Here is a 13,433-nt window from a genome sequence, read left to right on the forward strand (position 1 = left end):
ATAGATATAAAAATCCTCAAAAAATATAAGCGAACAGAATTCAGCAATATGTTAAACACCATGATCAAGGCCACTGGGGAAAAGGTTGATTCAACATCTGCAAATCAATTAATGTGATGTACCACAAAAACAAAATGAGGGCTAAAAATCACATGATCATATCAGATATGGAAAAGCATTTGACAAAATCCAGCACCCATTTATGATAAAAAAAACTTGCAGCAAAGTGGAAATAGAGGAAACATATCTCAACATAATAAAGGCCATATATGACAAACCCCACAGGTAACATACTCAACAGGGAAAAGCTAAAAGTGTTTTCCTTAAAATCAGGAATAAGACAAGAATGTCCATTTTTACTACTTTTGTTCAACATAGTATTGAAAGTCCTAGCCACAGCAATCAGACAAAAAGAAAAAAAAGACATCCAAATTACAAAGGAAGAAATAAAAACTGTCATTATTTGTAGATGACATGACACAGTACATAGAGAACCCCAAATATACCACCCAAAACACTACTAGAACTGAAAAATGAATTCACTAACTTAGCAGGATACAAAATTAATATTCAGAAATCAGCTGCATTTTTATAAATCAACTAGAGGCCCAGTGCACGAAATTCGTGCACGGGGAGGAGGTCCCCTCAGCCGAGCCTGCACCCTCTCCAATCTGGGACCCCTTGGGGGATGTCCAACTGCTGGTTAAGGCACGATTCAGGGGATCGGGCCTAAACTGGCAATTGGACATCCCTCCCACAATCCGGGACCACTGGCTCCTAACTGCTCACCTGCCTGCCTACCTAATCGCCCCCTACTGCCCCCGTCTCCCAGTCTGGTCACCCCTAACTGTCCCCCCCGCCGCCAGCCTGGTGGCCCCTTACTGCCCACCCCTGCCGGCCTGGACACTCCCAACTGCCCCTCCTGCTGGCCTGGTCGCCCCACGCAGCCTGCTGTTTGGTCGTCCATCCGGTTGTTTCATTCGTGATAGCCCCTGACTTTTTATATATTAGGATTACAAACTATCAGAGAGAAAAATTAAGACCCAAATAGCCCTAGCTGGTTTGGCTCAGTGGATAGAGCAATGGCCTGCGGACTGAAGGGTCCCAGGTTTGAATCCAATCAAGGGCACATGCCTGGGTTGCGGGCTCGATCCCCAGTTGGGGGTGTGCAGGAGGCAGCCAATTAATGATTCTTTCTCATCAATGCTGTTTCTCTCTCTCTCTCCCTCTCCATTCCTCCCTATAATCAATGAAAATATTTTTTTTAAAAAGACACAAATAAATGGAAACATATATCATGCTCATGAATAGGAAGAATTAACATCATTAAGATGTCCACATTACCCAAAGCAACCAACATACCAATGACATTTTTCCCAGAACTAGAACAAATAACCCTAAAATTTATGTGGAACCACAAAAGTCCCCCAAATACGCCAAGTGAACTTGAAAAAGAATGAAGCTGGAGCTATCATGCTACGTCATAACTATACTACAGGTGTGTGTGGTTGGGTAAGGGACTTGACTTTGGGTCTCTCAGCACGAGCGGGACTTGACGCTGCATCCCTACGGGCGCCGGCCCAGACTCTGACTGGAGGGAGAAGAGAGCCGGATACCCACACCCAGGACTTAACTCTGGGTCTCACCGCGCCTGCAGGACTTGACACCGGGTCCCCGTGGGTGCCGGTGGGGACTTGACGGTACGTCCCCACGGGAGATAAATGTATATATTATTTTCATATACATTTTACTAATTTTCTTTCATATCTGACACTTTTATTATAAAGGTCAAATAGCAATATTAAAATATTTCCTCTAGTTAATTCCCTTTTAATGGGCATGAATTTTGTGCACCAGGCCACTAGTAACTACCATATGATCTAACAATCCTACTTCTGGGTATTGAACCAAAGATATCCAAAACACTAATTTAAAAAGATATATGTACCCTTATGTTCACTGCAGCATTATTTATAATAGCCAAATTATGGAAACAAACTAAGTGTCCATTAATAGAGGACTGGATAAAGAATATGTGGTATATATGGAATATTACTTGGCCAAAAAAAAGACCTCTTACCATTTGCAACAAGACAGACGGAGGGAGAGGGTTTTATGAAAAGTGAAGTAAGTCAGACAGAGAAAGACAAATGCCATATAATTTCATTTATATGTGTAATCTAATATACAAAATAAACGAACAAATAAAAGAGAAAAAACTCATAGATATAGAGAACAAACTGACGATTGCCAGATTGGAGGGGATTTGGGGGTTGGTGAAAAAAGGTGAAGGGATTAAGAAGTACAGACTGGCAGTAGCAAAATAATCACAGAGATGTAAAGTACACCATAGGGAATATAGTCAATAATACTGTAATAACTATATGGTGCCAAGTGGGTAATAGACTTATCAGGAAGATCATTTTGTAAGTTATATCAATATCTAACCATTATGCTGTACAACTGAAACTAATATAACATTGAATATCAACTGTAATTGAAATTTTTAAAAATATTTTAAATAAATAAATAAGTAAATAAGGCCAAGAAAACACATGCTGACATAAAAGGGAATATGTTGTCAACATAATGGAAGAGTACAAGTTCTTGCAAAAAGTATTCAAGTACTGGAAATGAAGAATGTGGTCCCTAAACAATGACTTGCTTTTGCATAGGTCACTAGCAGGTACCATAATAATCTTATCCACACAGTAACAGACTTATTAAATAAAGAGTTTAGACTGGAAAGAAAAAATACTTTCTTCTAACAAAACTAGAGGCCTGATGCACGAAATTCATGCAAGGAGCTCAGCCCTAGCTGACATGGTGGCTTGCCTCAGCCCTCGCAGCCCTGGCTTCGTCTGGAAGATCGTCAGAAGTTTGTTTGGCTTTCTAGTCTAATTAGCATATTACGCTTTTATTATTATAGACTAGAGGCCTGGTGCACAAAAATTTGTGCACTGGGTGGGGGGGGGGGGTCCCTCAGCCCGGCCTGTGCCCTCTCGCAGTCTGGGACCCCTCGGGAGATAACGACCTGCTGGCTTAGGCCTGCTCCCAGGTGGCAGAGGGGAGGCCCAATCCCTAGGTGCAGCCCCTGGTTGGGCTCAGAGCAGGGCTGATTGGGGAGTTGGGGCGCCGCCCCAGGTCATGCACAGAGCAGGGCGGATCGGGAGGTTGTGATGCCACCCTCAGTCACGCTCAGGGTAGGGCCGATTGGGGGGTTGGGGCACCACCCCCTGTCACACTCAAGGCAGGGTCGATGGGGAGGTTGCGGCGCCACCCCATCACGCACAGAGCAGGGCCAATCAGGGGGTTGGGGCGCTGCCCCCTGTCACTCACAGAGCAGGGCCCATCAGGAGGGTTGGGGCTCCGTACCCTGTCACGCACAGAGCAGGGTCGATCAGGGGGTTGGGGAGCTCCCCTCTGTCACGCACAGAGCAGGGCCCATCAGGGGGTTGGGGCACCGCCACTGTCACACTCAGGGCAGGGCCGATGGGGAGGTTATGGCTCTACCCCGTCACAAACAGAGCAGGGCTCGTGGGGGGGTGGGGTTGGGGTGCCGCACCCTGTCACACACAGAGCAGGGCCGATGAGGGGGTTGGGGCGCCGCACCCTGTCACATACAGAGCCGCAGGGCGATAAGGGGGTTGGGGAACTCCCCCCTATCAGGCACAGAGCAGGTCTGATCAGGGGATTGGGGCGCCTTCCCCTGTCACGAACAGAGCAGGGCAGATAGGGAGGTTGTGGCCCTGCCCCCTGTCACACACAGAGCCACAGGGCGATCAGGGGGTTTGGGCGCTGCCCTCTGTCACGCTCATCCTGGTGCCAGGAGACCTCACAGCTCCGCTGATCCCGGTGCTGGGAGGCATATTACCCTTTTACTATATAGGATAGAGGCCTGGTGCACGGGTGGGGGCCGGCTCGTTTGCCCTAAAGGGTGTCCTGGATCAGGGTGGGGGTGCCACTGGGGTGCCTGGCCAGCCTGGATGAGGGGCTGAGGGCTGTTTTCAGGCTGGCAGGAGACTGAATCTCCCAACCGCTCCTTTTTTTCTTTTTTCTTTTTTTTTTTAATTCTGGGCCAGCTTTAGCTCTGAGGTTTGGCTCCAGCTCTGAGGCCTCGGCTGCTGAAAGCAGGTATCTGGTTTGTTTGGGTTCTATAATCGAAACACTGTTTCAACTCCAGCTCTGAGATCCTGGCTGGCTGAAAGCAGGTTTCTGGGGTTTTGTTTAGCTTCTTTATTTGTAACAATGTTTCAAACTGCAAGCTCAGAGGCCGGCAAGGCAGGCGGGGAACGTTGGCTTCCTTTGTCACTGAAGCAAGCAAGCCTCATGTTCGCTTCAAGCTGCCTGGCTGCCGGCCGCCATCTTGGCTGCCAGTTAATTTGCATATTGCCCTGATTAGCCAATGGGAAGAGTAACGGTGTGACACCAATTTGCATGTTTCTCTTATTAGTGTAGATGTTATACATAGAATTAAATTACTGGGCATCTACACTAATAAAAGTGAAACATCCAAATTTTTGTCACTCCACCACGCCCACCAGCCAATCAGGATGAGTATGCAAATTAACCCAACAAATATGGCGGGTTAATTTGCATGCGCAGGCGAGGAGCAAAGACTGAAGGCTTGGGCCCCAGCGAAGACTGAAGACGACTGAAGACTAAAGACTGAAGACTGAAGAGGCTTGCGTCTTCGCTGTGGCCGGAGAGGAGACACCAAGCCTCGCTGCGGCCGGAGCGGAGAAGCAAGCCTCACTGCGGCTGGAGCGGAGAAGCCTAGCCTCGAGGCTTGGCTTCTCTGCTGCGGCTGGACCAAAGGCCTGGGTCCCGGGTGCCGAGGAAAACCGGTGCCGGCAGCCAGGAGAAGGAAGGCCTATTGCGCGAATCTTCATGCAATGGGCCTCTAGTATCATTTATAATTTTAGATCTCAAATAATAGCATTTAAGAGTAGGCTTCTGGTTTCCAATTTTTAATAGGTAATCACGGCTTCAACTAAAATTTATAATAAACCACTCATTCTGATCATGGGATGCTAATAAGTTGAACTGTAAAAGTGGATTGGGCAGTATCTAACAGCAATTTGAGAGAAGAGTGTAATCTTTTGCCAATAATGATTTCTGAACACAATTTTTCACAAAAATATGATTACCTGTCTAATTTCCTTATGATTCTGAGATTAAAAACTCACTTTCAGAATCCTACATAATAAAAGGCTAATATGCAAATCAACCAAACGGTGGAACGACCGGTCGCTATGATGCGCACTGACCACCAGGGGGCAGACACTCAACACAGGAGCTGCCCCCTAGTGGTCAGTGCACTCCACAGGGATAGCGCCACTTAGCCAGAAGCCAGGCTCACGGCTGGAGAGTGCAGCGGCGGTGCCAGGGCTAAGGATGTCTGATTGCTGGCTTAGGCCCGCTCCCCAGCAGTCGGACATCCCCCAAGGGCTCCCGGATTGCAAGAGGGCGCAGACCAGGCAGATGGACCCCCACCCCCCCCAGCCCCGAGTTCACGAGTTTTGTGCACCGGGCCTCTAGTAAATAATAAGCAAGTTACTTTATGGCAATAATAGGTTAAAAATCTAAGCTCACAAACTTGGAATCTTTCCGTCAATAGTTTACTATGGGTAAGAGGAGTGGGGGAAGGGAGAGGCAGACAAAAACTGAAAGAATGGAACGTGCTTCAGTGGAGTTCTACAGAGTCTTAAAATAAATGTGCCCTAATCACTCTGCGATTACCTAGTGATTCAAACTTGATTGGATAATAAACCAGTAAAGAGACTTTTCAAATTAGTTGGATCTCTATGATATATCGACCAGAGTAAGATAAAGAAGGTAAAATCAAGACACATGAATTTAAAAATTCTTAACTTATAATTGATATTTTTAAAAGTGTTTTCTATATAGTACAGTCTATTCTTTCCAAACCAAATCTTTTCCCCAAACTCCAAGGTTATATAGCTAAATGTGTACATTAGATCTGCGCTTGGATGTCCAGCAGGTATTTGAATTTTATCATGTCCTGAAATCTGCTCCTCCTACAAAACCTGTTCCTCCTTCAGCCAATCCTTTCACAGTAAATGGCACCTCCATAAACCAAAACCTGAATTATCTTTGATAACTGTTTTTCTCACATTCCCCCACAATCAAACCATCAGCAAAACCCTTTGGCGTTACCTTTAAATATATATCAGAAACTGATCAGTTCTCTTCACCACCCAACTATAGCCAAGTCCAAGCCACTGGGATTATGAAAATAATCTCTTAACTGTTCTCCCCACTCTTCCCTTGCCTCACAAATCTAACCTCAATAGAACAGTCAGAACAGTCTGTCACAACTAAAATCTGATATTATGCTTCTGCTTAAAAGTCCAATGGATTCTTCTCTTATTTGGTATCAGTTCTAATGTCATTCAGTTATCTTTATAGTTTTGTTTTGTTAATCCTCACCCGAGGATATTTTACCCACTGATTTTTTTTTTAGAGAGAGTAGAAGGAAAGGGGAGAGACAAAGAAACACACTGACACAACGATTGACTGCCTCCCACCTGGGTCCCGACCAGGATGGGGATCAAGCCTACAAACTGGTGTACGCCTTACCCTTGACCAGAATCAAACCCATGATCCTTCAGTCCATGAGCCAAACCACTAATCACTCAACCAAACGGCTAGGGCTCATTCCATACTATATTAAACTAATACCAACTAATTTCTGAAAAGTTGTCCATCTATTTTCACACAAACGAAATGAAGTAGTAGTACACAAACAATTAAGAAACAGAGATAAGATTCTTTTGGTCTGAGATGGTGGTATAAGTCCATTATTAACCCCCTCCTTTCACAAATTTCCAGTGAAACAACCAAAAAACTATAAAACTAGAAGGAAAATCTTCAAGGTAACCTAAAAGTGATTGTGAGCAGGACTAGAATTGTTGGAAGGCTGACCAAACCCAAACTGAACCTACTTGGGGGCAAGCCTCCTAAGGGTCAGGTCAAGATGAGGATACATATGGAAAATCTCAGTTCTGCAAATGCACTTGGGGATATGCTAAGGGTGCTATCACATAGAACAAGAATGTGCAGAGGAAAACACTAATATGGCTAAAACCTAACAAGGCAAGTGTGCCACAGAAGAGTGAAGTGGTACCCCAAATAACTTTAGAAGACAAATGTTTCAGAGTTAACAGAGACACTCCCTGTCACTAGAGCTTTCCCCTTTATCACAAGCAAGACACTGTTAATCCAGCATTGATAAGGTATAATAAACATCAAATTATCCCTTTACATTTCCTGGGATTAAAAAAATTTAAACAGTAACATACAAAATTTCTAAATATAAAATTAAAGTTACAAAGACTAGTTAGTAATTAGAAATACTAGTAAAGCTATTTTAAAAAATTTGTAGCTGAAACTTGTTGAAAACGTAGATAGGCTCAAGCAACTCTTGCAAAAAGACCTTGGTTCCACTTTGCAGGTGGGAAGCAGGGGGAAAGCCCTGGCTCCTTTAGTGGAACAGTGTTTCCTATCTCACTACCAACATTCAATTTGCTGCTATTCAGTTCATAAATCTTTACAGGGCTCTACAAGCATCTATCTCTTTGTCTCTACACTATCAGTCCCACTGATGTACAAGAATACTCTTTTCCTCCCTTCTTATCCCCATCAGGCCTGCCACCCATTTCTGTTTTATTTTATGAGCAAATCTTACAAACAAGGCTACACTAATACTATTGCCACTTCCACACCTTCTATATCCCCTTCAGTTCACTATAATCTTATTTCTGACTCCCTCACCAATCCACTGAAAATGCCTATCAAGGTCACCTCAGCTGACAACCTAAAGCAGCATTTCACACCGTTGACTCAGGAAACACTCCCTATACTTTTTTTGACCAAGAAATAAGTTTCGAAGAACATGTAATTACATCTTATGAGGTAGTGTTCTGTAAGAAATGATGACCCAGAAAACACAAAAGTTATGACTATAAACAATGAAAAAACTGTGTCAACCTGTATCTGGTGACCAAAGAGACAAAGGAAGACAGGGTAGCTGTGTACAGAAACCATTAAGAAATTTAGGAATGCTAATAAACAGTCAGCAGCTGTCCAAGTTCATGCATACAATTCAATGTTTCGACTTGTATCCGGGTGTGGAGGGTAACAGGTGATTGCATTATCCCAACAGTCTCACTGGTAAAGCATACATGAGCTGTGACAGCTGCTGAGTATTTTGGAAGAAGTAACTGAGTTGCAACTGTGAAAACATATACTACATTGTATTAAAAACTATCTTTTTAGGTGAAGTACTTTTTTTGAGGTATTTAATTTATTTATTTTAAGATTTTTTTTTTAATTTATTTTCAAGACAGAGGAAGAAGGAGAGGGAGAAAAACATCAGCCAGCTGCCTCCTACACGCCCTCTACCAGGGGACCCAGGCACATGGGAATCAAACCGGCAATGTTTCGGTGCACAGGACAAAACCCAACCAACTGAGGCACACCAGCCAGGCCTCAAGTGCTTTAAAGATTTAAACTATCTAAACTATCTAAACTCCCAAAATGAATTAAAATCCGCCACTCTGGTTACCATGCTGTATTTCTCTCTCTTACCTACCTGTCCCTTCCTCAAACAAAGGACTTGTAAAGATGATATAGTAAATAAGGTATTAAGGGTCTCAAATTTAATTACATTATTATTGTTAACACTGACATGCATGATTTAGATTACATGGAAGTATAAAACTTTTCTCATTAATTAATAAGTTTCTCATACTAGAAACTTAAAATACATTCAAAATAAAAAATATAACACTTAAAAATATATAGCTTAACTTCAAAACAATCAAAACATGTTCATAATACCATAATTAATAGAAACGCCAATCCCTAAAGTACACGTTATTAAGTACAAAGCTCCTATTATAACAATTTCATCTTCCTGTTTACACCAACCCTGAAACATCTTCCATACAGTATTGAAACACACCTGGTTTCGTCCTCTGCGTTTTCCATAATTTCTTCTAACTAGGGCTTTATAATTCTCATTTTTCTTGGTTAAGTAGTAATATAAAACACAATCAGGAACACTCTATAAGTAAAAAAGAAGTATTTTTGAGAATCCAATGAAATAAAATTTTTAAAAAATTAACACTTTCTAGGAAAATCTCTGGTTTTCTCAAGGTATAAATTGAGATGAAACACACATAACATAGCTGGACTCTAAAAATGTACATTTTATGTCTACTACTTTAATGGGCAATACAAATTACATAAAAAATACTAGGAACTATCAGAAACATTCAACAACTTTCTTATTAATCAGTAACTAAATTCCTATTCTTAATGCATATATCTAAACATTCAAATTGTTTCTTTAAATATTTTCCCCCAAAACACTACATTCAACCCACTGTGAAAAAATTCAGGAAAAATCAGGACCATAATATTATAATTAGAAATTTAATGAGGTTAAAAAAGCATTGTAATCTATGTGTTTTTAGAAAAATACAATATCAGGTTATTTTCATTAACCATGAATATTATTAGTCTGTGTTCTGTGCTAAGGATTCGTGAGCATATAATTGTAAATATCACTATATTAATCACATGAAAATCTTTTCTGTAGCAAGCCCTTTGCAAAAATCAGATGCCATTAACTATTTTTGGGTATTAGAGCATAAAATTTCCAAGTAGCAACCATCAAAAAACTATAAACATTTTCAATGCCAACCATTTCTCACCTTTCTTTCCAAGTAGGATGCAATTAGTCCGAAGTTTTTTGGATGCTGGATAAACCTGCATAAAAAAAAAACACACAACAACACAAACACACAGACAAACATTTTAACAACTCAAAAGCGGAGCGGTGTGTGTGTGTGTGCAAACCTCGAGAATAGAAATATGTACCAACTAAATCCCAGTGGTTCCTAGCTGCCTACCTGAGGAACAACTGTAAAATCACTGGAATCTTTTAAAGGGCACAGATTCCTGTGCACCATCCACCAGGAAATGACTGGACTGGTCTATGATAGAGCACAGAAATCTGTACTTTTAAAAAGCACCCCCAGATGATTCAGATACCACCCCTATTTGGGTACCTCTCTTAACTTGACTTCATAACCCCAGTTCTTATCTGTTACCTATATTTCCACTTATAAACTTATGGGAAGATAACCTCAAATCTATATTCTCTACTTTGCAGTATCAATTCAAATGCCAAAACGAGGGGCTAAGTGTTTTTTACTAACTATGTAAGCTTCAAGTAGATAATAATTTAAAATTTAAATTACTTGTCCTTAAAGATCTCCTTCTCATGGTCAGTCCAAACATTCATAAATTGCCTATCTTTATAAATCTTCATGGGGTCCTCCATAAGCCCATTCATGTTAATGAACTTGACCCGTCTTTGTTCTGCATCAAACATCATAGGTGGAATCACAGAGAGCTGCCGCATTTGTTTCTCATTATTCTGGAAAAAAAAATGCAGTTTACATAAAATAAAATCTAAAGAGGGTCACAGACTGTCTTAATATATACTAAAAAAACAAAAACCCACATACATATGTAGTTCAATGACAATAGTAGTATACACCATAACATCTAGAATGTAGTAATTACTCAAATATCTAATAAGTATCCATTCAATGAATAAGAGTCAGAGTACACATATCCTATATAATAAAAGCCTAATATGCTAAGTGTCTGACCATTTGACCAGTTGCTATGATGTGCACTGACCACCAAGGGGCAGACATTCGACCAGTAGGCTAGCTTGCTGCTGGGGCCCAGCCAAATGGGACTGGATGAGAAGGCTGGACATGCCCTGGAGCCCTCCCACTGTCCCTCCCTGGCCCCGATTGTGTACCAGTGGGGTCCCTCGACCTGGCCTGTCCCGTCTCGCAAACCAGGACCCCTCAGGGGATGTCAGAGAGCCTGATCCCACAGGCCAAGGCAAGGGACCCCACCGGTGCACAAATCTGTGCACCAGGCCTCTAGTATTTGTTATAATCTACTACTACAAATTGAGAAGAGGGTTTATTTTTTTTTTTTTAAGTTATTTATTGGGGTGACATTGGTTAATAGGATTATACATGTTTCAAGGTAAATTTCTATGACACATCATCTGTATATTGCATTGTGTGCCCACCACCCAAGGTCAAATCATCTTTCATCACTATATATTTGGCCTCCCTTACCCTTTACTACCTCCCTACTCCCTTCCTTATGGTAACCACCATACTGTTCTATGTGTGTATAAATTTCAGTTTTATATCCCACATAAGTGAAATCATACCGTTCTTAGCTTTCCTAACTGGCTTATTTCGCTTAGCATAATATTCTCAAGATACATCCATGTTGTCACAAATGGCAATATTTCATCTTTTCTTATGGCTGACTACCAACACTTATTACTTGTCTTGTTAATAATAACCATTCTAACAGGTGTGAGGTGGTACTGTCGTTTTGATTTATATTTCCCTAATAGCTAGTTAAGTTGAACATCTTTTCATATATCTGTTGGCCTTTTGTATGTCTTCTTGGGAGAGGTATCTGTTCAGGTCCTCTGCCTATTTTTTAATTGGATTATTTTTTGTTTGGTGTTGAATTGTATAAGTTCTTTGTAGATTTTGAATTTTAACCCCTTATCTCCTATTCACCTGGTTGCCTTTTTGTTTGTTGGCAGGTTCTTTTGCTGTGCAAAAGCTTTTTAGTTTGATATAGTCCCAGTCATTTATTTTTCCCTTTACTTCCCTTGCCTTTGGGGTTAAATTCATAAAACATTCTCTATGACCAAGATCCGTAAGTTTAGTACCTATGTTTTCTTCTATGTCATTTATTGCTTTAGATCTTATATTTAGATTTTTGACCCATTTTGAATTAATTTTTTAGATGGGGAAAAACTGTAATCTAGTTTTATACTTCTGCATGTGGCTTTCCAATTTTCCCAGCACCATTTATTGAAGAGACTTTCTTTTCTCCATTGTGTGTTTAGGCTCCTTTGTCAAAAATTATTTGCCTATATACATGTGGTTTTATTTCTGGGCTCTCATTCTGTTCCACTGGTCTGCGTGTCTGTTTTTCTGTGAACACCATGCTATTTTGATTATCGTAGCTATATAGTATAATTTGAAGTCAGGTAGTGTGATACCTCCGGCTTTGTTAATTTTTCTCAGAATTGTTTTGGCTATTCAGGATCTTTTGGAATTCCATACAAATCTGATAAATAATTTTTTTAAATTTATTTTTAAGATGACTTTAGAATTTTGATGAAGATTGTACTAAATATTTTTTTAATTAAATCTTTATTGTTCAGATTATTACAGTTGTTCTTTTTTCCCCCCATAGCTCCCCTCCACCCAGTTCCCACCCCACCTTCTGCCCTTACCCCTACCACTGTCCTCATTCATAGGTGCATGATTTTAGTCCAGTCTTTTCCCGCACCCGCCACACCCCTTCCCCCTGAGATTTGTCAGTCCACTCCCTTTCTATGACCCTGATTCTATTATATTCACCAGTTTATTCTGTTCATCAAATTATTTATCTTCTTAAAGGATACCTTTCAGCATTTCATATAATACTGGTTTGGTGGTGATGAACTCCTTTCGCTTTTCCTTATCTGTGAAGCTCTTTATCTGACATTCAATTCTGAATGACAGCTTTGCTGGATAAAGTAATCTTGGTTGTAGGTTCTTGGCATTCATCACTTTGAATATTTCTTGCCATTCCCTTCTGGCCTGCAAAGTTTCTGTTGAGAAATCAGCTGACAGTCGTATGGGTACTCCCTTGTAGGTAACTGTTTTTCTCTTGCTGCTTTTAAGATTTTCTCTTTCTCTTTTGCCCTTGGCATTTTAATGATGATGTGTCTTGGTGTGGTCCTCTTTGGATTCCTTTTGTTTAAGGTTCTCTGCGCATCCTGGACTTGTAAGTTTATTTCTTTCACCAGGTAGGGGAAGTTTTCTGTCATTATTTCTTCAAAGAGGTTTTCAATATCTTGCTCTCTCTCTTCTTCTGGCACCCCTATAATTCGGATGTTGGTACGTTTGAAGGTGTTCCAGAGGCTCCTTACACTATCTTCATATTTTTGGATTCTTTTTTCTTTTTGTTTTTCAGGTTGGGTGTTTTTTGCTTCTTCGTATTTCAAATCTTTGCCTTGATTCTTGGGATCCTCTAGTCTGCTATTGGGTCTCTGTATAATATTCTTTATTTCAGTCAGTGTATGCTAAATTTCTAGTTGTTCCTTTTTCATATCCTCGAGGGGCTCACTAAATTTATTGGCGGTTTCTAGAAAATTCTTGAAAAACCTTATAAGTGTGGTTTTGAACTCTATATCCAGTAGTTTGCTTTCCTCCATTTCTGTCATTTGTGAACTGTTTCTTTGTCTCCGCATTTTGGCTGCTTCCCTGTGTTGATAGAGTGGCTTTGTGTACTAG

General features: G+C 41.0%; 1 protein-coding gene across 12 annotated transcripts in view; it reads right to left on the reverse strand.

The window, feature by feature from the left end:
* The window catches only part of NCOR1 (nuclear receptor corepressor 1), a 248,269-nt gene that overhangs the window by 108,879 nt on the left and 125,957 nt on the right, over positions 1 to 13,433 (reverse strand). For all 12 annotated transcript variants that reach the window (XM_070393236.1, XM_070393244.1, XM_070393247.1 and 9 more), the window contains 3 exons: positions 10,293 to 10,471; positions 9,744 to 9,798; positions 8,990 to 9,091 (listed from right to left, as the gene is read on the reverse strand). In XM_070393236.1, the coding sequence (XP_070249337.1) occupies positions 8,990 to 9,091; positions 9,744 to 9,798; positions 10,293 to 10,471 (336 nt within the window). The remainder of the gene's footprint in view (positions 1 to 8,989; positions 9,092 to 9,743; positions 9,799 to 10,292; positions 10,472 to 13,433) is intronic.

This window comes from Myotis yumanensis, unplaced genomic scaffold (assembly GCF_028538775.1).
Source record: "Myotis yumanensis isolate MYYU_CA2020_CCGP unplaced genomic scaffold, mMyoYum1.0.hap1 SCAF_16, whole genome shotgun sequence".
Lineage (NCBI taxonomy): Eukaryota > Metazoa > Chordata > Mammalia > Chiroptera > Vespertilionidae > Myotis > Myotis yumanensis.